This window comes from Mustelus asterias, chromosome 20, assembly GCF_964213995.1.
Source record: "Mustelus asterias chromosome 20, sMusAst1.hap1.1, whole genome shotgun sequence".
Taxonomy (NCBI): Eukaryota; Metazoa; Chordata; class Chondrichthyes; order Carcharhiniformes; family Triakidae; genus Mustelus; species Mustelus asterias.
The window spans coordinates 1,884,504-1,910,997 of NC_135820.1; the positions used below are offsets into that span (position 1 = coordinate 1,884,504).

At 51.2% G+C, this 26,494-nt stretch overlaps 1 protein-coding gene across 2 annotated transcripts in view; it reads left to right on the forward strand.

The window, feature by feature from the left end:
* The first annotated feature begins 1,073 nt into the window (after positions 1 to 1,073).
* Positions 1,074 to 26,494, forward strand: part of LOC144508372 (C-X-C chemokine receptor type 3-like) — a 29,489-nt gene continuing 4,068 nt past the window's right edge. Inside the window, exons 1-2 of one of the 2 annotated variants that reach the window (XM_078236231.1) lie at positions 1,074 to 1,149; positions 23,530 to 24,860. In XM_078236231.1, the coding sequence (XP_078092357.1) occupies positions 1,108 to 1,149; positions 23,530 to 24,597 (1,110 nt within the window). In that variant the 5' untranslated portion in view covers positions 1,074 to 1,107 and the 3' untranslated portion in view covers positions 24,598 to 24,860. Of the gene's footprint in view, positions 1,150 to 23,529; positions 24,861 to 26,494 lie in introns of those variants that run through there. The other variant, XM_078236232.1, reaches the window with a different exon arrangement.

Sequence of the window (26,494 nt, forward strand, 5' to 3'; positions counted from 1 at the left end):
ATCCAGGACAAAGCAGCCCCGCTTGCCACCACATCTACAAATATCCACTCCCTCCACCCCCGACGCTCCGTAGAGGCAGTGTGAACCATCTACAAGATGCATTGCAGCAATTCATCAAAGATCCTTAGACAGCACCTTCCAAATCCACGACCACTTCCAACTAGAAGGACAAGGGCAGCAGATACCTGGGAACACCACCACCTGCAAGTTTCTCTCCAAGCCACTCACCATCCTGACTTGGAAATATATCGCCGTTCCTTCACAGTCGCTGGATCAAAATCCTGGAATTCCCTCCCTAACGGCATTGTGGATCATCCCACAGAACATGGACTGCAGCGATTCAAGAAGGCAGCTCACCACCACCTTCTCAAGGGCAACTAGGGATGGGCAATGAATGCTGGCCAACCAGTGACGCCCATGTCCCACGAATGAATAAAAAGGTTATGTAACCAAAAGTTTTCTCTTTCACTGTGTTTGTTCACTGCAACCTTCCACGGTTGGTGTTGTTTATCAATGAATGTGCAGAGGTTAAGTTACTGTAGCTGGTAAGCCCCAGCTGTTTTCTGTTTTTCCTCCCTGCAGTCTGGCAAAATCATGATAGCACGTGTTTACAGAGGGGTGGGGTGGGGTGAAGGGTGTGGCACATGAGGACCATGATCAGATAAAATACCCCCCCAGCATACAGTCAAATGTGTGTTATTGTGACAGCGACTCCGAGAGATTCCACAGCTCTGAATCTCACCCTGGCGGGTTCGTGATAAAGATCTCCGAATTTCAACCAACTCCGGACTCCAGTGGGGGCTTTGGTCCCTTGAGCAGAGGTGGGGGGGTTAATTGTTAAGACGACATAACAGCCCGAATCGAAGAATTTCAGACAGCTTGGAGCTCTTTGCCCTCAATAACTCGTCAAGCAAAATCGCTCGTTCGTGACCAGTCGACAGAGAAATACTCTTGCCAGTTAATAAGATGTCGTTCAAATCAATCTCGCCAGTGAGTCACTGCTTGCTTGTGGTCAGGAAGTTAGAAGTTTTAAATTAAGCAGATCTGCTTTTAGATTCAATTTGCCACACTGATCTCGACAGATTTGAGAACACAGCAGCAAAAATAATGGACAATGCAACAGAGCAACCGTTACAGGAGACTACAGAGGTAAGAATATTTCGTTATATTTGCTTCTTTCTTTGATAATTATATATATTTCTGATTTATTAATATTTCTAAGACTCCTTATTAGCTCAACTTTGAGTGAAAGCCAAAGTTATTTAAACAACGTGACCAGAGTTATTGATATGTAACAAATCAGATTTCTACAGTTCAATGCGATAATGTTGCCTTTTAGAGATCACCAGTTAAGACATATTCCCAATCACAGTTAATGTACATTAAACAGTATTCGTCTGTGGGGAAACAATTTCTCTAAGTTACTATGGCTAGCATGTGATGAGTTTCTGTGCAATTTACACCATAGAGGCCATTCAGCCCATCATTCCTGTGCTAGCTCTCTGTTACCTTCCACACACTATCCTCCCTGCTCTCTCCCCCATAGTCCAACGCCGGCACCTCCACATCATCTCTCCCCCATATGCAGATAAATTCCCCCCCTTCCAGTATTTCTCCAATTGCCCCTTTTTGAAAGTTCCTGTTGAATCTGCTTCCACTGCCCTTCCAGGCAGCGCCTTCCAGATCACAACAACTTACTTTGTGTAAAAAATAAAATTCTCCTCATCTCCCCCCTCTTTGGGTTCTTTTCCAGATTCTCTTCAATCTGTGTCCCCCCTGGTTACCGAGCCTCCTATCACTGGAAACACTTTCTCCTCATTCACTCCATCCAAACCCTTCAAGGTATATCGTGGATAGGGAAGGTTTCAAGGCTGGAGGAGGTTACAGAGATAGGGAGGATTGTCGGGGCTGGAGGAGGTTACAGAGATAGGGAGGATTATTGGGGCTGGAGGGGATTACAGAGATAGGGAGGGTTATGGGGCTAGAGGAAGTTACAGAGGTAGGGAGGGATGTAGGCGCTGACAGAGGTTACGGAGATAGGGAGGTTTGCAGAGGATGGAGGAGGTTGCAGAGATAGGGAGGGTTGTAGGGCTGGAGGAGGTTACAGAGAGAGGGAGGGTTGTCAGGGCTGGAGGAGGTTGCAGCGATAGGGAGGGTTGTCAGGATTGGAGGTGGTTACAGAGACGGGGGGGTTGTCAGGGCTGGAGTTGGTTGCAGAGATAGGGAGGGTGGTAGGGCACTGGTGGAGGTTACAGGGATAGGAAGTGTTGTAGGCTTGACGAGGTTGCAGAGATAGGGAGGGTTGTTGGGGCTGGAGTAGGTTGCAGAGATAGGGAGTGGTGTAGAAGCTGGAGGAGGTTGCAGAGATGTGAGGGTTGTCAGGGCAGGAGGAGGTTACAGAGATAGGGAGGGTTGTCAGGATTGGAGGTGGTTACAGAGACGGGGGGGGTTGTCAGGGCTGGAGTTGGTTGCAGAGATAGGGAGGGTTGTTGGAGCTGGAGAAGGTTACAGAGATAGGGAGGCTTGTCAGGGCTGGAAGAGGTTACAGAGATAGGGAGGGTTGTCGGGGCTGGAGAAGGTTACAGAGATAGGGAGGATTGTTGGGGCTGGAGGAGGTTGCAGAGATAGGGAGGGGTGTCGGGGCTAAAGAAGGTTACATAGGTAGGGAGGGTTTGTGGGGCTGGAGGAGGTTACAGAGATCGGAAGGGTTGTCGGGGCTGGAGGGGGTTACAGAGCTAGGAAGGGTTGTCGGGGCTGGAGGAGGTTACAGAGATAGGAAGGGTTGTCGGGGCTGGAGGAGGTTACAGAGATATGGAGGGTTTGTGGCTTGGAGGAGATTACAGAGATTGGGATGGTTAGAATCCTACAGTGCAGAAGGAGGTCATTCGGCCCATCGAGTCTGCACCGACCACATCCCACCCAGGCACTATCCCCATAAACCCATGTATTTACCCTGCTAGTCCCTCTGACACTAAGGGTCAGTTTAACATGGCCAACCCACCTAACCCGCACATCTTTGGACTGCGGGAGGAAACCGGAGCACCCGGAGGAGACCCACGCAGACACGGGGAGAACATGCAGACTCTGCACAGACAGTGACCCAAGCCGAGAAGCAAACCTGGGTCCATGGTGCTGTGAGGCTTGTCAGGGCTGGAGGCGGTTGCAGAGATAGGGAGTGGTTGTCGGGGCTGGAGGAGGTTACAGAAATAGGGAGGGTTGTTGGGACTGTAGGAGGCCGCAGAGATAGGGAGTGGTTGTCGGGGCTGAAGGAGGTTACAGAGGTAGGGAGGGGTGTAGGGCTGGAGGAGGTTACAGAGACATGGTGGATTGTAGGGGTGGGAGGGAGGTACAGAGATAGGGAGGGGTGTTGGTGCTGGAGGAGGTTACAGAGATAGGGAGGGGTGTAGGGGCTGAAGGAGGTTACAGAAATAGGGAGGGTTGTCGGTGCTGGAGGAGGTTACAGAGGTAGGGAGGGGTGTAGGGCTGGAGGAGGTTACAGAGACATGGTGGATTGTAGGGGCGGGAGGGAGGTACAGAGATAGGGAGGGGTGTTGGTGCTGGAGGAGGTTACAGAGATCGGGAAAGTTGTAGGGGTTGGAAGAGATTGCAGAGATAGGGAGGGGTGTTGGAGCTGGATGAGGTAACAGAGATAGGGAGGGTGGTAGGGGCTGGAGGAGGTTACAGAGATAGGGAGGGGTGTCAGGGTTGGAGGAGGTTACAGAGATAGGGAGAGGGTGCCGAGGCTGGAGAAAATTACAGAGATAGGAAGGGTTGTTGGAGCTGGAGAAGGTTACAGAGATAGGGAAGTTTGTCGGGGCTGAAAGAGGTTACAGAGATAGGAAGGGCTGTAGGGGCTGGAGGAAGTTTCAGAGACATGGAGGGTTGTAGGGTCTGGAGGGGAGTATAGAGATAACGAGGGGTGTCAGAGCTGGAGGAGGTTACAGAGGTAGGGAGGGTGGTAGGGGCTGGAGGAGGTTACAGAGATAGGGAGGGTTGTCGGGGTTGGAGGAGGTTACAGAGGTAGGGAGGGTTGTCGGGGTTGGAGGAGGTTACAGAGGTAGGGAGGGGTATAGGGGCTGGAAGAGGTTACAGAGATAGGGAGGGTGGTAGTGACTGGAGGAGGTTACAGAGATAGGCAGGGTTGTTGGAGCTAGAGGAGGTTACAGAGATAGGGAGGATTGTAGGTGCTGGAGGGGGTTACAGAGATAGGGAGGGTTGTAGGGGTTGGAGTAGGCTACAGAGATACGGAGGATTGTAGGTGCTGGAGGGGGTTACATAGATAGGGAGGGTTGTTGGGGCTGGAGGAGGTAACAGAGATAGGGAGGGTTGTTGGGGCTGGAGGAAGTTACAGAGATAGGGGTGGGCGTAGGAGCTGGAGGTGGTTACAGAGATAGGCAGGCGTGTAGTGGCTGGTGGGGGTTACAGAGATAGGGAGGGGTGTCGGGGTTGGAGGAGGTTAAAGAGATAGGAAGAGGGTGCCGAGGCTGGAGGAAATTACAGAGATAGGAAGGGTTGTTGGAGCTGGAGAAGGTTACAGAGATAGGGAAGCTTGTTGGGGCAGGAAGAGGTTACAGAGATAGGGAGGTGGTGCCGGGGCTGGAGGAGGTTACAGAGATAGGAAGAGTTGTAGTGGCTGAGGGAGGTTACAGAGATAGGGAAGGTTGTTGGGGCTGGAGGAGGTTACAGATGTCAGGAGGGGTATCGGAGCTGGAAGAAGTTACAGAGATAGGGAGAGTTGTCGTGACTGGAGGAGGTTACAGAGATAGGGAAGGTTGTAGGTGTTGGACGGGGTTACATCGATGGGGTGGGTTGTAGTTGCTGGAGGAGGTTACAGAGATAGGAAGGATTGTTGGGGCTGGAGCAAGTTACAGAGATAGGGATGCGCGTAGGAGCTGGAGGTGGTTACAGAAATAGGGAGGGGTCTAGGGGGCTGGAGGAGGTCACAGAGATAGGGAGGGGGTGTAGGGGCTGGAGGAGGTTACAGAGATAGGGAGGGTGTAGGGGCTGGAGGAGATTACAGAGATAGGAATGGGTGTACAGGCTGGAGGGGGTTACAGTGATAGGGAGGGGTGTCGGGGCTGGAGGGGATTGCAGAGATAGGGAGGGGTGTAGGGGCTGGAGGAGGTTACAGAATAGGGAGGGTTGTAGGGGCCGGAGGGGGTTACAGAGATAGGGAGAGCTGTAGGGTCTGGAGGAGGTTACAGAGATAGGGAGGGGTGTAGGGCTGGAGAGGGTTACAGAGATAGGAAGGGGTGTGGGGGCTGGAGGGGGTTACAGAGATAGGGAGGGTTGTAGGGGCTGGAGGAGGTTACAGAGATAGGGAGGGTTGTAGCGGCTGGAGGCGGTTACAGAGATAGGGAGGGTTGTAGGGGCTGGAGAGGGTTACAGAGATAGGAAGGGGTGTAGGGGCAGGAGCAGGTTACAGAGATAGGGAGGGTGCAGGGGCAGGAGCAGGTTACAGAGATAGGGAGGGCTGTAGGGACTGGAGGGGGTTACAGAGATGGGGAGGGGTTTAGGGGCTGGAGGGGGCTCCAGAGATAGGGAGGGTTGTAGGGGCTGGAGGAATTTACAGAGATAGGGAGGGTTGTAGGGGCTGGAGGAGGTTAGAGAGATAGGGAGGGGTGCAGGGGCTGGAGGGGGTTACAGAGATAGGGAGCGTTGTCGGGGCTGGAGGAGGTTACAAATATGGGGAGGGTTGTAAGGGTTGGAGGAGTTACAGAGATAGGGAGGGTTGTAGGGGCTGGAGGATGTTACAGAGATAGGGAGGGTTGTAGGGGCTGGAGGAGGTTACAGAGATAGGGAGGGTTGTGGGGCTGGAGGAGGTTACAGAGATAGGGAGGGTTGTAGGGGCTGGAGGAGGTTACAGAGATAGGGAGGGGTGTAGGGGCTGGAGGAGGTTACAAATATGGGGAGGGTTGTAGGGGCTGGAGGAGGTTACAGAGATAGGGAGGGTTGTAGGGGCTGGAGGGGGTTACAGAGATAGGGAGGGGTGTACGGGCTGGAAGAGGTTACAGAGATAGGGAGGGGTGTAGGGGCTGGAGGGGGTTACAGAGATAGGGAGTGTTGTCAGGGCTGGAGGGGGTTACAGAGATAGGGAGGGGTGTAGGGGCTGGAGGAGGTTACAGAGATAGGGAGTGGTGTAGGGGCTGGAGGCGGTTACAGAGATAGGGAAGCGTGTAGGGGCTGGAGGGGGTTACAGAGATAGGGAGGGGTCTAGGGGCTGGAGGCGGTTACAGAGATAGGAATGGGTGTACAGGCTGGAGGGGGTTACAGTGATAGGGAGGGGTGTCGGGGCTGGAGGGGATTACAGAGATAGGGAGGGGTGTAGGGGCTGGAGGAGGTTACAGAATAGGGAGGGTTGTAGGGGCCGGAGGGGGTTACAGAGATAGGGAGAGCTGTGGGGTCTGTAGGAGGTTACAGAGATAGGGAGAGTTGTAGGGGCTGGAGGAGGTTTCAGAGATAGGGAGTGGTGTAGAGGCTGGAGGAGGTTTCAGAGATAGGGAGTGGTGTAGGGGCTGGAGGGGGTTACAGAGAGAGGGAGGCGTGTAGGGGCTGGAGGGGTTACAGTGATAGGGAGGGGTGTAGGGGCTGGAGGGGTTACAGTGATAGGGAGGGGTGTGGGGGCTGGAGGGGGTTACAGAGATAGGGGGGGTTGTAGGGGCTGGATGAGGTTGCAAAGATAGGGAGGGGTGTAGGGGCTGGAGGAGGTTAGAGATAGGGAGGGTTGTGGGGGCCGGAGGAGGTTACAGAGATAGGGAGGGGTGTAGGGGCTGGAGGAGGTTACAGAGATAGGGAAGCGTGTAGGGGCTGGAGGAGGTTACAGAGATAGGGAGGGGTGTAGGGGCTGAAGGAGGTTATGGGGATAGGGAGGGGTGTAGGGGCTGGAGGAGGTTACAGTGATAGGGAGGGGTGTAGGAGCTGGGGGAGGTTACAGAGATAGGGAGGGGTGTAGGGGCTGGAGGAGGTTATGGGGATAGGGAGTGGTGTAGGGGCTGGAGGAGGTTACAGAGATAGGGAGGGGTGTAGGGGTTGGAGGAGGTTATGGGGATCGGGAGGGTTGTGGGGGCCGGAGGAGGTTACAGAGATAGGGAGGGTTGTAGGGGCTGGAGGAGGTTACAGAGATAGGGAGGGGGTGTAGGGGCTGGAGCAGGTTACAGAGATAGGGAAGCGTGTCGGGGCTGGAGGAGGTTATGGGGATAGGGAGGGGTGTAGGGGCTGGAGGCGGTTACAGAGATAGGGAGGGGGTGCAGGGGCTGGAGGCGGTTACAGAGATAGGGAGGGGTGTAGGGGCTGCCGGATTTGTCATTCTGTGCGATGTGCGTTTTGAGATAGCTGGAGCTGTGACATCCAGTGTTCGTTCTGCAGCATGTTTGCTGTCTATTGAAGTGGCAGTGTTAACTCTCTCTCTGACACACGTACTCTCCACTCACTCTTTTACCACAGCCACTGTTTGTGGTGAACGGCATTGATTCATGTACGGGGGAGCACGTATACACATGAAAGGGATAGAAAGGTCTGGAGTGGTCTGAATGGCCTGTTGCTGCAATGTTATGGGCCAGTATTGTTGACCATGCGTTCCTTTGGCTCTGTTGCAGCCTGTGGAGATGCCGGTGTTGGACTGGGGTGAACACAATAAGAAGTCTCACAACACCAGGTTAAAGTCCAACAGGTTTATTTGGTAGCACTAGCTTTCGGAGCGCTGCCCCTTCATCAGGTAAGTGGGAATCCTGCTCCCAAACAGGGCATATAAAGACACAAACCCAATTTTCAAATTGAGTTTGTGTCTTTCTATTGTAAATTGAGTTTGTGTCTTTATATGCCCTGTTTGTGAACAGGATTCCCACTTACCTGATGAAGGAGCAGCACTCCGAAAGCTCGTGCTACCAAATAAACCTGTTGGACTTTAACCTGGTGTTGTGAGACTTCTTACTGAGGAGCTATGGCAGAGACTCCATCTTTCTTTGTATCACTTGTCTTACCAGGAGTCTCTCCTGCGCTTCCCAACTACCCTTGGGCTGTTTGGAAGGATTATATAGGTTGTCACACTCGACCTCTTTGTCTGCGTTATGAGTGCACCTTCCTTGGCCATCAGATCCCGAGGCGGGACTTGAACCCAGTGTTTCTGGCTCAGAGGCAGGGGCACTAACTCACTGTGGAGCAAGGGTTGCTGGGAGAAGGGACAATCGTTGAGTCATTCCAGCTCGTTGGACAACTTTAAATAGATGCAAAGATGTCCTCCTTTGCTGAGCTAAGCTGAGCTGCCTGTTCAACATGGATTGATGCAATTGCTTTTCTCACAGTTCCATTTGGCCTGTTGCGATGTGTCATCAGAACTGTTGTTTTTCAAACCCCCTCACGCCAGTCCCCGGGCTGTTTCCTGCAGCTTCAATGCACCCATCTTTTTCCAGAGAGAGAAGTCAGCTCTCTCTGACTTGTTGCGGGAATGCGGCAAACCAACGCGAGGTATGAAATCCTGTACTCCATCACAAAGGAAAAGTCTGCTGACATCAGCTGGAAGTTCTGAGCACGTCTGGGCCACATCAGAGAGAGAGAGAGAGAGAGAAACAAAGAATGATTGTTTCAGGTCTGTCTGAGCTGGTGAATGTGAGAAATAGATTGTTATTTTACAAGCGAGTGCAGGGAAAGGAGGAGGAGGGAGGACAGGGCAGAACGGATGGTCTGTGACAGGAAGGGGTGTGTTGAAGAGGTGTGAATGGCAAACACCACATTTGACAAAAGGTGAGACATTGTGATCTGAAGTTGTTGAACCTGATGCCAAGTCCGGAAGGCAGTGGTGTGGCTACTTGATAGAGCTGTCAGGGTCACAAACCCCAAATTTCACACCCCACCCCCATTATGACAATGGTGATGAGGGATCGCAGATCACTTAGGAGGCTCCGAGCTTTTTTTCAATTCATTCTTTCATGTAGAGTGGCTATCATTGGCTTCAAAGGGCCGGCACTCTCTGCCCCGTCCCTAATTGCCCTTGAACTGAGTGGCTTGCTGGACTGTTTCAGAGGGGCCGTTACCACCGGCCACATTGCCGTGGAGGATGGAGTCATGCATGTAGGCCAGAGCGGGTAAGGAGAGCAGATTTCCCTCCCTGAAGTGAGCCAGATGGAGCTTTTACAGCTATCCATGGGTCACCATTACTGAGGTGAGCTTTACATTGCAGATTTATTAATTCATGGATTGTGAATTCCCCACTGGCTATGGGGAAGTGATGTGGAGGTGCCGGCGTTGGACTGGGGTGAACACAGTAAGAAGTCTCACAACACCAGGTTAAAGTCCAACAGGTTTATTTGGTTGCAAATACCATAAGCTTTCGGAGCGCTGCTCCTTCGTCAGATGGAGTGGAAATGTGCTCTCAAACAGGGCACAGAGACACAAAATCAAGTTACAGAATACTGATTAGAATGCGAATCCCTACAGCCAGCCAGATCTTAAAGGTACACCCACATTGTCTGTACCTTTAAGACCTGGCTGGCTGTAGGGATTCGCATTCCAATCAGTATTCTGTAACTTTCTCTGTGCCCTGTTTGAGAGCAGATTTCCACTCCATCTGACGAAGGAGCAGCGCTCCGAAAGCTTATGGTATTTGCTACCAAATAAACCTGTTGGACTTTAACCTGGTGTTGTGAGACTTCTTAATGGGGAAGTGACACAGGAAGGGAGTTGAGGCCAGCGGAGAACAACTATGATCATATTGAATGGTGAGGTAGGGCCCGGTGGCCAACTAGTGCTTCTATTTCTTGTGTTCTTGGGGTGAAAAATCATAGAATCCTACAGTGCAGAAGGAGGCCATTTGGCCCATCGAGTCTGCACCAACCACAATCCCACCCAGGCCCTATCCCCGTCACCCCACATATTTACCCTAGCTGGTCCCCGCTGACACTAAGGTGCAATTTAGAACGGCCAATCCACCTAACCCGAACATCTTTGGACTGTGGGAGGAAACTGGAGCACCCGGAGGAAACCCACGCAGACATGAGGAGAACGTGCAAAGTTCACACAGACAGTGACCCGAGCATTGAACCTGGATCCCTGTTACTGTGAGGCAGTAGTGCTAACCACTGTGCCACCGTGCCGCTCAAAGGGAATCAAAGGATGTGGGAGGAAGGCTATTGAGTTGGATGATCAGCCATGATCACCATAAGTGGCGGAGTAGGCTTGAAGGGCTGAATGGCCTACTCCTGTTCCTATTTTCTACGTTTTTATTCTACGAATTCCACCGACTGCCATATTGGGATTTGAACGCACCTCATTTCAATTTGCTTGGGCTTCTGGCCTACTAGGCCAGTTACCACGGCAACACCATCACTGCCTCCATGTTGCACTTTTACATGTTGTCGCCTGAAGCTCTGGGTGAAGGTAAAGGCTTCGACTTCCTTACCATCACGTGTGTGCCCAGGAGTCTCTCCCACTCTTACCGCAAGCCATTGGCCTGTTTTGAAGGATTGTACGGGTTTGATACTCATACGTTTTGGCCGGGATATGAATGCACCTTCCTCGACCATCAAGTCTTGGGTTGGGGGACTCAAACCAGGAGCTCCTAGCTCAGGGGGAGGGATGCTAATCCCACTGGGCCCCCGGGACTGCCCCTAGCCCGGCAGCGAAACACGCTTTCCACATCCGTTCCTGCGAGAGCTCCCACGTGTGGTGCTGTTGGTGATGCCATGAAGCTGGGCTAACTCATTCTGGAGACGCTGAATGAACACCAACACCACGGTGCTGTGGCTTAGACAAAACGTCAAACTGCAGAACCCCGGGCGGAATTGGCCGGTTGCACTGGTCTAAGAGCCGGAAATTCCCGCCCGCCTGTCTTTGGGGTTTCGCATTCTCCGCAACCCGCCTGCTAAGACTCCGGTGACGAGCAGGATGGGAGAATTCCGGCCCCCTCTCTCCGATCAACGGGAAAGATCCGGCTATCGGCGTTCCGAAGATCAGCAGGAGTGGGAGCTCTCGACCCCACCAACCCCACTCCCCACCCCGTGTGTGTGTGTGTGTCATGAGGCCAATATTTACCCCTCATCCGAACACCATCGAGAAACAAACGCTGATGGTCTGACCGTTGCCAGTTTGCAGTTTGCGGGATCTTGCTGTGCGTAAATCGGCAGCTGCGTTTTCTTCATTACCGCAGTGGTTACACTCTGGAATGCAAGTCGCTGGCTGTACAGTGCCTTGAGACACCCCACGAGGCTGACAGGAATTCGATAAACTCACATTGCTTCTCTGCCAAGAGTCAGACAAATTGTGAAAAGTCTTTCGCCGATTTGAGCTATTTTGAAGTTCAAATAATTCGTTCTCAGTTCTGGTAATTTGGTTTTGAACCAGCTATATTGTGTTGTCACCTCCTCCCTGTCACACTTCAATTCTTTTTTCTTTTAATTGATTAAGTTGTTTAACAGCTCAGGAAACCAGTGACTCTACGTGTTATGTGCTGGTTCATGCTTCAGAGTTCCGTTTACCTGATGAACTTTATGCTGTTTCCACTGAATTTCTCGATAACATCTCCGTGCTCCCACATGTCACCACATTAGTCATAAGAGTTCGACAAGTGAAAGATGGAGTGTCTGAGCCATAAATAGATGTGTTTCACTGCCAGAAACAATTGTCTAAGAGAATCTGATGCTGAACCATTTCAGGAGATATTGAGAGACAAATCGCGAATAGCTCGGTCCAAGGGGTCAGTTTTAAACAGCATCTTAAATGAAGGGAGAGAGGGAGAGAGAGAGAGAGAGGTGGACAGGTTTAGAGAGGGAATTCCAGAGCTGAGTCCCACCACCCTCCCTCACAGGCAGCTGAAGACACGGCTGCCAATGGTGGATAGGAGATGGGGAGGGGTGTAGGAGCTGGAGGAGGTTACAGAGATAGGGAGAGTTGTTGGGGCTGGAGGAGGTTACAGAGATAGGGAGAGTTGTCGGGGCTGGAGGAGGTTATAGAGATAGGGAGGGTTGTTGGGGCTGGAGGAGGTTACAGAGATAGGGAGAGTTGTCGGGGCTGGAGGAGGTTATAGAGATAGGGAGGATTGTTGGGGCTGGAGGAGGTTATGGAGATGGGGAGTGTTGTAGGGGCTGCAGGGGTTTACAGAGATAGGGAGGGTCGTAGGAGCTGGAGGAGGTTATGGAGATAGGGAGGATTGTAGGGGCTGGAGGAGGTTACAGAGATTGGGAGAGTTGTTGGGGCTGGGGGAAGTTATAGAGATAGGGAGAGTTGTTGGGGCTGGAGGAGGTTATAGAGATAGGGAGAGTTGTTGGGGCTGGAGGAGGTTACAGAGATAGGGAGAGTTGTTGGGGTTGGAGGAGGTTACAGAGATAGGGAGAGTTGTTGGGTCTGGAGGAGGTTACAGAGGTAGGGGGGGTTGTAGGAGCTGGAGGAGGTTACAGATAGGGAAGGTTGGCGGGACTGGAGGAGGTTACAGAATTAGGGAGGACTTTAGGGAGTGGAGGAGGTTAGAGAGATAGGGAGGCTGATTTGATTTGATTTGGTTTATTATCACATGTATTGGGATGCAGTGGAAAGTATTGTTTCCTGTGCGCTGTGCAGACAAAGCGTTCTGTAAAAGGGGAGGAGGAAAGGAGAGGATGCAGAAAGTAATGTTACAGTCATGGCTAGGGTGTAGAGAAAGCTGGTAGGGCTGGAGGAGGTCACAGAGATACGTTCCTACATTCTCTCCTGAAGAATACACTCTATGTCCTAACCATTCTATGTGTAACACTCAGTGTTACCCTGTACCCAGAGCTCCCTATCCCTCTATCAATAAGGCCTCATCAGAAAGTCTCTGATGGCACAGATCCAGCTCTTTCAGCCAACCAGATCCAGCCTGGTTCTCTGTTGAGTTATTCCGTCAGTCCCATTCTGCCCACAAGTTCCCAGCTGGTCTATTTCCTTCAGGTGCCCATCATGTTGAACTCACTCGCTCTCACCGCTTCCAGTCCTTTGTGTGCAGGGAGTTCCTCATCATTGCCACTCGCTGGGTAAATTATTTGTTCTCAGATTCCACCCCCCCTCCCCCCACCCCATGCCCCCCCCACCCCCCCAACCCCACGCCACCCCCCCCCCCCCCCCTCCCCACGGCATCTCTTACCCAAAACCTTTGGTTAAAATATCAGGTTAGAAATCCATTTGGGTCTCCTCACTTAACTCAAACCTCTCCAAATACCGGCTGGCCTTTCTCTCACATCTTTGCTTTTAAAATTGTGCAAATCCTGGGTGTTAAACTGACTGGCTTACGATCATAGAGCAATCCAACATGGAAACAGGCCCTTCGGCCCAACCACTCCATGCTGGCCATCGTGCCCTCCCAGCTAGTCCCAATTGCCCGTGTTTATAGAGAATACAAAAGTAATGTTACTCGGAATGTCTGGGAAAAGGTTGCCATATTTTCCATTATCCAATCCTTCGGCACCTCTCCCGTCTCTAGGGGAGATTGGAAGATGAAAGAACCCCTTTTGTCATCTCCATCTCCCACTTCCTTAGACAATTTGGGATGCAAGTCATCTGGATCCAAGTGATTTATTGATCCAAGCATATCCAGTGTGCGATTGTGTGTGTGTGTGAGTGTGTGTGAGAGTGTCTGTGTGCGTGTGAGTGGTGTGTGAGTGTGTGTGTATGTGTGTGAGGGTGAGTGTGTGTGTGAGAGTGTGTGTGAGTGTGTGAGGGTGAGTGTGTGTGTGAGAGTGTGTGTGAGTGTGCATGTGTGTGTATGTGTGTGAGGGTGTGTGAGTGATGTGTGTGTGAGCGTGTGTGAGTGGTGTGAGCGTGTGAGTGTGTGTGTGAGTGAGTGAGTGTGAGTGAGTGTGAGTGTGTGTGTGTGTGAGTGTGTGTGAGTGTGTGTGTGAGTGTGTGTGTGAGTGTGTGTGTGAGAGTGTGTGTGAGAGTGTGTGTGAGAGTGTGTGTGAGTGTGTGTGAGAGTGTGTGTGTGAGAGTGTGTGTGAGTGTGTGTGTGTGTGAGAGAGTGTGAGTATGTGTGTGTGTGAGTGTGTGTGTGAGTGTGTGTGTGAGTGTGTGTGTGTGTGTGTGTGAGTGTGAGAGTGTGTGTGTGTGAGTGTGAGAGTGTGTGTATGAGAGTGTGTGAGTGTGTGTGTGTGTGTGAGAGTGTGTGTGTGAGAGTGTGTGTGTGAGAGTGTGTGTGAGTGTGAGAGTGTATGTGTGTGTGTGAGTGTGTGTGTGTGTGTGAGTGAGTGTGTGTGTGTGTGAGAGTGAGTGTGTGTGTGTGAGTGTGTGTGTGTGTGAGTGAGTGTGTGTGAGTGTGTGTGAGTGAGTGTGTGTGAGTGAGTGTGTGTGTGTGTTTCTCTTTATAGATTGCAATATGAGAGTACATGTGAAACTCGGGGGTTGTGGCTGGAGGTTATTGAGTAAACTCACTTCTATGTTTTGGTGGTTTCTGTGCAGAGCAGCTGTTGCCATGTCAGTAAAATCGGGCAGATTTAGTAGTCCCTGTCCCTAACTGTGCTCAGGGGCCATGTTCCCCTCGCCACTGTCAGTGAGACAGGCTGCCTGTCGTTAAACTTGAACCCATCAGAACAACATTTTGACTAAATCAGAGAATCTTACCGCACAGATTGAGGCCATTCAGCCCTCATGTGTGTGCCAGCTCTTTGTAAGATCTATCTAATTTCTCTCCATTTTCATCTCTGCTCTTTCTCCACACCCTTCCAGTTGCCCCTTTTGAAAGTTCCTGTTGAATCTGCTTCCACCGCCCTCCCAGCGCCTTCCAGATCACAACAACTTGCTGTGTGTCCAAAATAAAATTCTCCTCATCTCCCCCCTCTGGTTCTTTTCCCGATTCTCTTCAATCTGTGTCTCCCCTGGTTACCGAGCCTCCTGTCACTGGAAACACTTTCTCCTCATTCACCCCATCCAAATCCCCCACCTTGTGATTTTGACCACCTCGATTCAATCTCCCTCTTAACCTTCTCTGCTCTGAGGAAAACGATCCCAGCTTCTCCTGGTTTCCTCAACATAATTAAATTTGGCATGTCAGCTACGACTCTCACCAACTTTTACAGGTGCACCATAAAAAGCATTCTTTCTGGTTGTATCACAGCTTGGTATGCCTCCTGCTCTGCCCAAAACCGCAAGAAACTACAAGGGGTCGTGAATGTAGCCCAATCCATCACGCAAACCAGCCTCCCATCCATTGACTCTGTCTACACTTCCCGCTGCCTCGGAAAAGCAGCAGCATAATTAAGGACCCCATGCACCCCGGACATTCTCTCTTCCACCTTCTTCCGTCAAGAAAAAGTTACAAAAGTCTGAGGTCACGTACCAACCGACTCAAGAACAGCTTCTTCCCTGCTGCTGTCAGACTTTTGAATCACATTAAGTTGATCTTTCTCTACACCCTAGCTATGACTGTAACACTACATTCTGCACTCTCTCCTTTCCTTCTCTATGAACGGTATGCTTTGTCTGTATAGCACGCAAGAAACAATACTTTTCACTGTATACTAATACATGTGACAATAATAAATCAAATCAAATTTTAAAAAATCAAAAAGATTCACCAAAGTTCCTCAGCTCTGGGAACATTCTAGAAAATCTCCCTCCGCATCCTTACAGAGGCCTAGACATCCCTTGTAAAGAGTGTGGTGCCCAGACTTGGACGGAATCCTTCAGCTCAGGTGTAAGCAGTGATTTGCACAGTTTCACTATCACTTCTTTGCTCCAATGTTCAATGCCCTTGTTTAGAATGTCCAGGATCCCCTATCCTAGAGTTCTTCATCTTCCTCCCGATTAGAATTTGTTCAGGTATTTTACTGTGTGTATGCGTATGTGTATGTGTTATTCTTATTCGGGGGATGTGGGTGTCGATGGCTGGGCCAGCGTTTAGTGCCCACCCTTAATTGCCTTGAACTAAGTGCAAAGCCATTTAAGAGTCAGCCACATTGCTCTGGCTCTGCAGTCACATGTAGGCCAGGCCAGGTCAGGATGGCAGATTTCCTTCCCTGAAGGATATTGGTGAACCAGATGGGCTTTTATGACAATTAACAATGTTTAATCATAGACTAGATCATAGAATCCCTGCAGTGCAGAAAGAGGCCATTCAGCCCATCGAGTCTGCACCGACCACAATCCCACCCAGGCCCTACCCCCTTAACCCCATGTATTTACCCTAGCTAGCCCCCCTGACATTCTGGGGCAATTTAGCATGGCCAATCCACCTAATCCGCACACCTTTGGACTGTGGGAGGAAACTGGAGACTGGCCGACTGGCAGAAGGCAGAGAGTGGGGATAAAGGGGTCTTTTTCAGGATGACAGCTGGTGACTAGTGGTGTACCTCAGGGGTCGGCGCTGGGACCACAACTTTTCACAATACACATTAACGATCTGGAAGAAGGAACTGAAGGCACTGTTGCTAAGTTTGCAGATGATACAAAGATACGTAGAGGGACAGGTAGTATTGAGGAAGCGGGGAGCTACAGAAGGACTTGGGAAGGTTAGGAGAGTGGGCAAAGAAATGGCAGATGGAATACAATGTGGAAAAGTGTGAGGTTATGCACTTTGAAAGGAGGAATGGAGGCATAGACTATTTTCCAAATGAGGAAATGCTTAGGAAATTAGAAACACAAAGGGACTTGGGAGTCCTTGTTCAAGATTCTCTTAAGGTTAACGTGCAGGTTCAGTCAGCAGTTGGGAAGGCAAATGCAATGTTAGCATTAGTCGAGAGGGCTAGAATACAAGAGCAGGGATGTACTTCTAAGGCTGTATGAGGCTCTGGTCAGACCCTATTTGGAATATTGTGAGCAGTTTTGGGCCCTGTAGCTAATGAAGGATGTGCTGACCTTGGAAAGGGTCCAGAGGAGGTTCACAAGAATGATCCCTGGAATGAAGAGCTTGTCGTATGAGGAACGGTTGAGGACTCTGGGTCTGTACTCGTTGGAGTTTAAAAGGATGAGGGGGGAATCTTATTGAAACTTACAGGATACTGCAAGGTCTGGATAGAATGGACGTGGAGAGGATGTTTCCTTGAGTGGGAAAAACTAGAACCAGAGGGCACAACCTCACACGAAAGGGACGATCCTTTAAAACAGAGATGAGGAGGAATTTCTTCCTCCAGAGAGTGATGAATCTGTGGAACTCTTTGCCGCAGAAGGCTGTGGAGGCCGGGTCATTGAGTGTCTTTAAGACAGAGATAGATGGACTCTTGATTAAAAAGGGGATCAGGGGTTATGGGGAAAAGGCAGGAGAATGGGGATGAGAAAAATATCAGCCATGATTGAATGGTGGAGCAGACTCGATGGGCCGAGTGGCCTCATTCTGTTCCTATGTCTTATGGTCTTACGGAGCACCCAGAGGAAACCCACGCAGACATGGAGAGAATGTGCAAACTCCACACAGACAGTGACCCGAGGCCGGAATCGAACCCGGGTCACTGGCGCTGTGAGGCAGCAGTGCTAACCACTGTACCACTGTGCACCCTTATGGTTTCACAGTCATCATTAGATTTTTAATTCTAGATTTTTACTGAATTCAAATTTCATCATCTGCCGTAGTGGGATTCAAACCAGGGTCCACAGAACATTATTCTGGGTCCCTGGGTTACCAGTCCAATAACAATACCATCCCGCCACCAACTCCCCCCAGTCAGAATCTCCTTTCTTCACTCAAAGGGTTGGGAATGTTTGGAATTCTTTACTCCAGAGGGTTAGTTGGAATATATTCCATGTCACGGTGGCACAGTGGTTAGCACAGTGGATAGCATTGCTGCCTCACAGCACCATGTTCAATTCCGACCTTGGGTGATTGTCTGTGTGGACATTCTCCCCGTGTCTGCATGGGTTTCCTCCCATAGTCCAAAGATGTGTAGGTTAGGCGGATTGGCCATACTAAATTGCCCCTTAGTGTCCCAAGGTGGCCCGGTTAGATGGATTAGTCATGGTAAATGTGTGGGGTTAAGGGGATAGGGCAGGGGAGAAGGCCTGGGTAAGATGGTCTGTTGTAGAATCGGTGCAGACTCGATGGGCCGAATGGCCTCCTTCTGCATTGTAGGGATTCTATGATATAAGGCTGAGAATGGAGAAATTTTTGGTCGTTCGGGGAATCTTGGGATGCGGCGAACGGGCAGGAAAGTGAAGTTGAAGTACGTGATGAATTGTAATAAATCCTCAGAGGCAGAAGTCCCTTCACTAAAATCCCTTTCTTTACAAGTCTGACAGCAGCGTACAGAGTGCTTTCAGTTCGCAGTCTACACTCGGAGTCCCAGAGGAACTGACACTCCTGGTTAGATACAAAGCAAGAAGCTTCCTGATTGGCCCATCAATTTGGCTCTTAATCAGGGAGTTCACATTCTAACAGGCCCTCCTCAATTGCCTGATTCAAGTCATTAGATGAATGGAGAAACAGGCTGGGGGGTTCGAATGGCCTACGCAAACTTTTTCTTGGACTCTTCAGGCACTGAGCTTATCGACCTGCACCCGATATAAAATAGGTGTGGGAGGTACGCGGGGAGGTGTCAGATAACTGGCAAATGCTTGGGGATCAAAGCCGTCGGTGTATATTACCCATCGATGCGTGGATGGTGTCTTCAACACTGGGCCTCACTATCCGCTACGCCAGGTTGTCAATCCATCATGGCTGCCCATGGTGGACAGGGTTCGAAGGTCTGCTTTCACTTCCTGTGAAGTCAGTTCTGGTGAAATCGCAGTACAAAAGGCAACAACCCCCTCTCCCACGAAGAGAAGCAGAGAACATTGTGCAATGTGGGAACGGAGCCTCACTGTGAACGGACAGTGACGTGCGATGGAGCAGCTGTTGATGCCGCAAGTGGGGTTTGTGTTCGATCATTTTGTCTCGATCATCAAATTTCTAACCAGACTCTATTACAAATATGAATTTCACCAACCCAATTCCGCCGCCTCGCAACCACATCCACTTCTCCAGAAAGACTGGAAAACACAACTGGCCAAGGGGTGTCATCTCATTCAATGCTGATCTTACTTTCCCAATTCATCACGGTAAATGATGCTGGGGTCAATTCCCAGGACAGGTACAGCACGGGGTTAGATACAGAGTAAAGCTCCCTCTACACTGTCCCCCCATCAAACACTCCCCAGGACAGGTACAGCACGGGATTAGATACAGAGTAAAGCTCCCTCTACACTGTCCCCATCAAACACACCCAGGACAGGTACAGCACGGGGTTAGATACAGAGTAAAGCTCCCTCTCCACTGTCCTCCATCAAACACTCCCAGGACAGGGACAGCACGGGGTTAGATACAGAGTAAAGCTCCCTCTGCACTGTCCCCATCAAACACTCCCAGGACAGGTTCAGCACGGGATTAGATACAGAGTAAAGCTCCCTCTACACTGTCCCCATCAAACACTCCCAGGACAGGTACAGCACGGGATTAGATACAGAGTAAAGTTCCCTCTACACTGTCCCCATCAAACACTCCCAGGACAGGTATAGCATGGGGTTAGATACAGAGTAAAGCTCCCTCTACACTGTCCCCATCAAACACTCCCAGGACAGGTACAGCACGGGGTGAGATACAGAGTAAAGCTCCCTCTACACTGTCCCCATCAGACACTCCCAGGACAGGTATAGCACGGGGTTAGATACAGAGTAAAGCTCCCTCTACACTGTCCTCCATCAAACACTCCCAGGACAGGTACAGCACGGGGTTAGATACAGAGTAAAGCTCCCTCTACACTGTCCTCATCAAACACTCCCAGAGAATGGACAGCACGGGGTTAGATACAGAGTAAAGCTCCCTCTACACTGTCCTCATCAAACACTCCCAGGACAGGCACAGCATGGGATTAGATACAGAGTAAAGTTCCCTCTACACTGTCCCCATCAAACACTCCCAGGACAGGTATAGCACGGGGTTAGATACAGAGTAAAGCTCCCTCTACACTGTCCCCATCAAACACTCCCAGGACAGGTACAGCACGGGGTGAGATACAGAGTAAAGCTCCCTCTACACTGTCCCCATCAGACACTCCCAGGACAGGTATAGCACGGGGTTAGATACAGAGTAAAGCTCCCTCTACACTGTCCTCCATCAAACACTCCCAGGACAGGTACAGCACGGGGTTAGATACAGAGTAAAGCTCCCTCTACACTGTCCTCATCAAACACTCCCAGAGAATGGACAGCACGGGGTTAGATACAGAGTAAAGCTCCCTCTACACTGTCCTCATCAAACACTCCCAGGACAGGCACAGCATGGGGTTAGATACAGAGTAAAGCTCCCTCTACACTGTCCCCCATCAAACACTCCCAGGACAGGTACAGCACGGGGTTAGATACAGAGTAAAGCTCCCTCTACACTGCCCCCATCAAACACTCCCAGGACAGGTACAGCACGGGGTTAGATACAGAGTAAAGCTCCCTCTACACTGTCCCCATCAAACACTCCCAGGACAGGTACAGCACGGGATTAGATACAGAGTAAAGTTCCCTCTACACTGTCCCCATCAAACACTCCCAGGACAGGTATAGCATGGGGTTAGATACAGAGTAAAGCTCCCTCTACACTGTCCCCATCAAACACTCCCAGGACAGGTACAGCACGGGGTGAGATACAGAGTAAAGCTCCCTCTACACTGTCCCCATCAGACACTCCCAGGACAGGTATAGCACGGGGTTAGATACAGAGTAAAGCTCCCTCTACACTGTCCTCCATCAAACACTCCCAGGACAGGTACAGCACGGGGTTAGATACAGAGTAAAGCTCCCTCTACACTGTCCTCATCAAACACTCCCAGAGAATGGACAGCACGGGGTTAGATACAGAGTAAAGCTCCCTCTACACTGTCCTCATCAAACACTCCCAGGACAGGCACAGCATGGGATTAGATACAGAGTAAAGTTCCCTCTACACTGTCCCCATCAAACACTCCCAGGACAGGTATAGCACGGGGTTAGATACAGAGTAAAGCTCCCTCTACACTGTCCCCATCAAACACTCCCAGGACAGGTACAGCACGGGGTGAGATACAGAGTAAAGCTCCCTCTACACTGTCCCCATCAGACACTCCCAGGACAGGTATAGCACGGGGTTAGATACAGAGTAAAGCTCCCTCTACACTGTCCTCCATCAAACACTCCCAGGACAGGTACAGCACGGGGTTAGATACAGAGTAAAGCTCCCTCTACACTGTCCTCATCAAACACTCCCAGAGAATGGACAGCACGGGGTTAGATACAGAGTAAAGCTCCCTCTACACTGTCCTCATCAAACACTCCCAGGACAGGCACAGCATGGGGTTAGATACAGAGTAAAGCTCCCTCTACACTGTCCCCCATCAAACACTCCCAGGACAGGTACAGCACGGGGTTAGATACAGAGTAAAGCTCCCTCTACACTGCCCCCATCAAACACTCCCAGGACAGGTACAGCACGGGGTTAGATACAGAGTAAAGCTCCCTCTACACTGTCCCCATCAAACACTCCCAGGACAGGGACAGCAAATGAGTTGTTAAGCAATGCAGATCCCATGAGAATGAAAGCACTGATTTAGCATCGGATCTTTCTATCTGAGCATTAGTCTAGTTTGTAGTTTGATTTCTGTTGACGAGGTAGTTGTCTGAAGTTGTGGCAAAATTTGACGATGTGTGTGTGGTGAGTCAGTGACGACCAGCAGCCTCCATCTCACCCAGAATCACAAGGGTACAATCCCACAGTCTGGGGGAGAACACACTCAGGGTCAGACTGGGAGAAAATTAAACCCTGGTCTCCAGCTGGCCGCTTTCTGAGTTCTCCTTTGGCTGTTATTGGATCAGGAACCGTTGTATTTTCTCTCTCGCCCTGGTGATTGGGTGACATGGTGGCACAGTGGTTAGCACTGCTGCCTCACAATGCCAGGAACCCGGGTTCGATTCCCGACTCATGTCATTGTGTGGAGCTTGCATGTTTTCCCGTGGGTTTCCTCCGGGTGCTCCGGTTTCCTCCCACAGTTCAAAGATGTGTGGGTTAAGTGAATTGGCAATGCTAAGTTGCCCCTGAGCGTCAGGGGGACTAGCGAGGGAAAATGCATGGGGTTATGGGGATCGGGCCTGGGTGGGATTGTGTTCGGTCTAGACCCAATGGGCCAAATGGCCTCTTTCTGCACTGTAGGAATCTAGGATCCTATAATTGGAACCCTCAACAAATGCCGTAGATGCAGATGGATTGGTTGTTCACCTCCCTCCTCTTGTGGGATCTTCCTGTGTGCTCCTATTGCGATGCCCTATATTGGTGCCTATTTTCCTTCTGAGCATCATGAATGAGGTGAAGTCAGTATTCCTGCATGCTCCTGAATTCTTTGCCCTGATGCCCCCCCATTCCACCCCCCCTCCCCACCCACCCCACTGTGATTTCCCCATTCCCCATGTGGATGCCACATCTGCCGCTCGTGCTTTATTAACAGGATCCACGCCGGTGAGTGAAGTAGAAACTAAGACGTGTTGTTCAGTCTCACAGCTCCTTCTCCTCACACAGCCCAGTGCCCCTGCTGTCCCCTATTTATACATACTCAATGTACTGGCTTAATCAATGCCCGTCACCTGTCTATCCGAACAATATCATGTGATTATGGAGCGGCACATGGTGCGACACGGTGGCACAGTGGTTAGCACTGCTACCTCACAGCGCCAGGGATCCAGGTTCAATTCCCGGCTTGGGTCACTGTCTGGGTGGAGTTTGCACATTCTCCCCGTGTCTGCGTGGGTTTCCTCCAGATGCTCCGGTTTCCTCCCACAATCCAAAGATCTGCGGGTTAGGTGGATTGGCCATGCTAAATTGATCCTAAATTGTCAGGGGGATTAGGAGGGTAAATGTGTGGGGTTAAAAGAATAGGGCCTGGGTGGGATTGTGAGTGGTATATAATCGATGGGCCGAATGGCCTCCTTCTGTACTGTAGGGATTCTATCATTCGCACAATCGGTGGTATCTCCCTGCTACACATCATACACCCTGCTGACTATTGTCTGCTTAGCAACATAAAACCTGAGGAGGTTCATTCAGCCCCTTGAGTCTGTCCCGCCCTTTCATTAGGACAAGTCTGGTTCGTATCCTAACACCATCCATCCACTGAAGTTCCGGTACCTTTAATCCTCTTATCAAGCAGAAATCTACCCATTCCAACATTTCAATACTCACCTCCCCAGCCTCGAACTCCTAGACATCCAGATCCACTCCCCTTTGCGTGAGGAAGTTCTTCCTGATGTTACCCCTCAACAGTCTGGCTTCAATTTGAAGATTGTGGCCCCTTATTCTGGGCTCTGCCCCTCGCCAGAAGAACAGAACTTCTCTCCACAGAACCTATCGAATCCTTTAATCACCTGAAAACCCCTCGATTAGATCCTGCCCTTAATCCTCTGCACTGGAGTGAATTCGGGCCTGTCCTGGGAATTGAACAGTTTTGTTCTGCCCTGCTTTTCCACAGGGAGCTGCCTGAGTGAGGGACTCCCGCAAAGCGAGTCACACATCTGTACAGATAAGAGGCGAGACATTCAGGGAAAGGAGGAAGTCAGTGAAACTAAATCAAAGGCCCGGTGTATGAAGTAATATTTCTTCTCTGTTTCTTTTTCAAGGCCAATTACTATGGTGATTATGAAGAAGATATAGATGCTTACCTTGCTAAAGCACAGCCTTGCAGGCCCATTGTAGTCGAGAGGTTCGCCCGGGTCTTTGTGCCCATTCTGTACTCCTTCGTCCTCCTCTTGGGCATTCTGGGTAATGCGCTGGTCATCCTCGTCCTTGGCCGCTACAAGAGAGCTCGGAGGACCATCACGGACACCTTCATCCTGCACCTGGCCATCGCTGACCTCCTGTTGGTCTTCACCCTCCCCTTCTGGGCGGTGGAGGCGGTGACTAGTTGGGTCTTTGGCACCGTCATGTGCAAGCTGATTGGCGCCATCTTTGCCCTCAACGTGTACAGCAGCATCCTCTTCCTCATCTGCATCAGCTTCGACCGTTACCTGGCCATTGTCCACGCCATCCACATGTACCGGAAGCGTAAACCCATCTACATCCACGTCACCTGCCTCCTCGTCTGGGTGTTCTGCCTCCTCCTGGCGCTGGTCGACCTCATTTTCCGTGAAGAGTACAACTCCAGCTACCTTAACTCGACGGTCTGTACCTACATCTTTCATCCAGACAGCGCTGGTGCCTGGAAGATGACCCTCCGCCTTGCCCATCACATTATTGGCTTCTTCATCCCCATGGCGGCCATGTTGTATTGCTACTGCATGATCTTCAAGACGCTGTGTCACGCCCAGATGTTCGAGCGGCAGAAGACCCTGAAGGTGGTGGTCGCCCTCGTGGTGGTCTTCGTGGCCTGCTGGCTCCCCTACAACGCCGTGCTCTTTGTCGATACCCTCCAGTCGCTGGGCACCATCCAGACCCACTGCGCCATGCTGAACATCCTGGACATCAGCCGCACCATCACCCAGAGCCTCGGCCTGGTCCACTGCTGTTTGAACCCCCTCTTGTACGCCTTCATCGGGGTCCGCTTCCGCGGGGAGATGGTGAAGGTTTTGGTGAACCTGGGTTGCTTGAAGAAGAAGCTGGTGGCCAGTCGTCGGGGAGGGAAAAGCAAGCGGGCATCGTCCGCCATCTCCGACTCGGAAACCTCTACCTCCCACTCAATGATATGGTAGAGGATCTTCAGGCCGCATTGGTCCCTGGCCAACCACTGATTTTCCCCCAAAGACTGAGAGGGGGAAGTGATAGGGGAGCGGAGAAATACTGAACTTGCGCTGACCTCCGCGGATAAGCTTCCCCGAGTGATTTCCATTGACTTTCAGTGAACATTTGCCATCTGACAACCTGCGTTCTACAGGGGAATTAATTGAATGACCGGTCAAATCTGCTTCTTTCCTTTGCTATTCTCTTCCCGAGACACAGGCACCAACTATTGTTGTCCGATCCTTAATTGCCCTTCCAGCTGAGTGCTCTACTCGGCCATCTCAGTGAGGTGGGGGGTGGTGGGTGCAGTTAACAGTCAACTAGTTACTGTATGTCCCTGGAGTCCCATGTGAGGCCTGACCGGGAAATGTCCCGAAAGGAACACCTGAGCTTTTCTGTTGCGTCTGGTGTATGACGCAGAGCACCCCTCCCTCCTGCGAACCCTCCCCAGTTGATCCAGGCAGGAGACTGCCAGGGTTCAACCCCTGAGACCAATAGTTCCCAGAGTGGGACTGATAGGCGGCACTGCTGCCTCAGAGTGCCAGGGACCCGGGTTCGATTCCCGGCTTGGGTCACTGTCTGCGCGGAGTCTGCGCGTTCTCCCCGTGTCTGCGTGGGTTTCCTCCGGGTGCTCCGGTTTCCTCCCACAGTCCAAAAGATGTGCATTGGCCGTGCTAAATTCTCCCTCGGTGTACCCGAACAGGTGCCGGAGTGTGGCAACTGGGGGATTTTCACGGTAACCTCATTGCGGTGTTAATGGAAGCCTTACTTGTGACACAAATAAATAAACTTTAAAAACATGGTGACCATCTGCCTTGTAGGCAGCAGAGCGATTGGCTGAAGTGACTCCAGCTGCCAACCAGACGGGTTCTTCGTCACAACAACCCTCGGTATTTTGTGGCAGCCTTTACTGAGAGCAGTTCTTATGTTCTAGATTTTAATTACAAAAATTTAATTTGCACCATGGAGCTCCCTACAGCCGAGGTGCATGTGTTCTGTCAGCCCCTCCACGCCCCCCACCCCCCCCCCCCCCCCCACCCCGCCAACCGCCACCCCCCACCATCCCTCCAGAGGTTTCCTCCAGGAGACCGAGGAGGGGAAGGGTGGGAGATGAGGAGAATTTTATTTTTGACACACAGCGAGGTGTTGTGATCTGGAAGGCGCTGCCTGAAAGGGCGGTGGAAACAGATTAAGGGCGGCACGGTAGCACAGTGGTGAGCACTGCTGCTTCACAGCTCCAGGGACCTGGGTTCGATTCCCGGCTCGGGTCACTGTCTGTGCGGAGTTTGCACATTCTCCTCGTGTCTGCGTGGGTTTCCTCCGGGTGCTCCGGTTTCCTCCCACAGTCCAAAGATGTGCGGGTTAGGTTGATTGGCCACGCTAAAATTGCCCCTTAGTGTCCTGGGATGCGTAGGTTAGAGGGATTAGTGGGTAAAATATGTAGGGATGTGGGGGTAGGGCCTGGGTGGGATTGTGGTCGGTGCAGACTCGATGGACCGAATGGCCTCTTTCTGTGCTGTAGGGTTTCTAAGATTTCTAAGATTCAATAGGAACTTTCAAAAGGGGCAACTGGAGAAATACTGGAAGGGGGAAAATTTGGAAGGAAGGAAGGAAAAATGGAGAGAGTGGGGGAGGGAGTGAGTCGAATTGGATAGCACTTTCAGAGACCTAGAATCGGCATGATGGGCCGAATGATCTCCTCCAGTGCTGTATGTTCAATTATTCTCGGACAGGCCTTCAGGACTCTGCACTGGCGAAGGCACCTTGGCAAATTCCACTGGGATTCTCAGATTCCACACTGGATGAACATAGCCCTGACTCAATATTGAACATCCACCTCCAGGATGTCACTGCGTGGGGAAGTCCCAC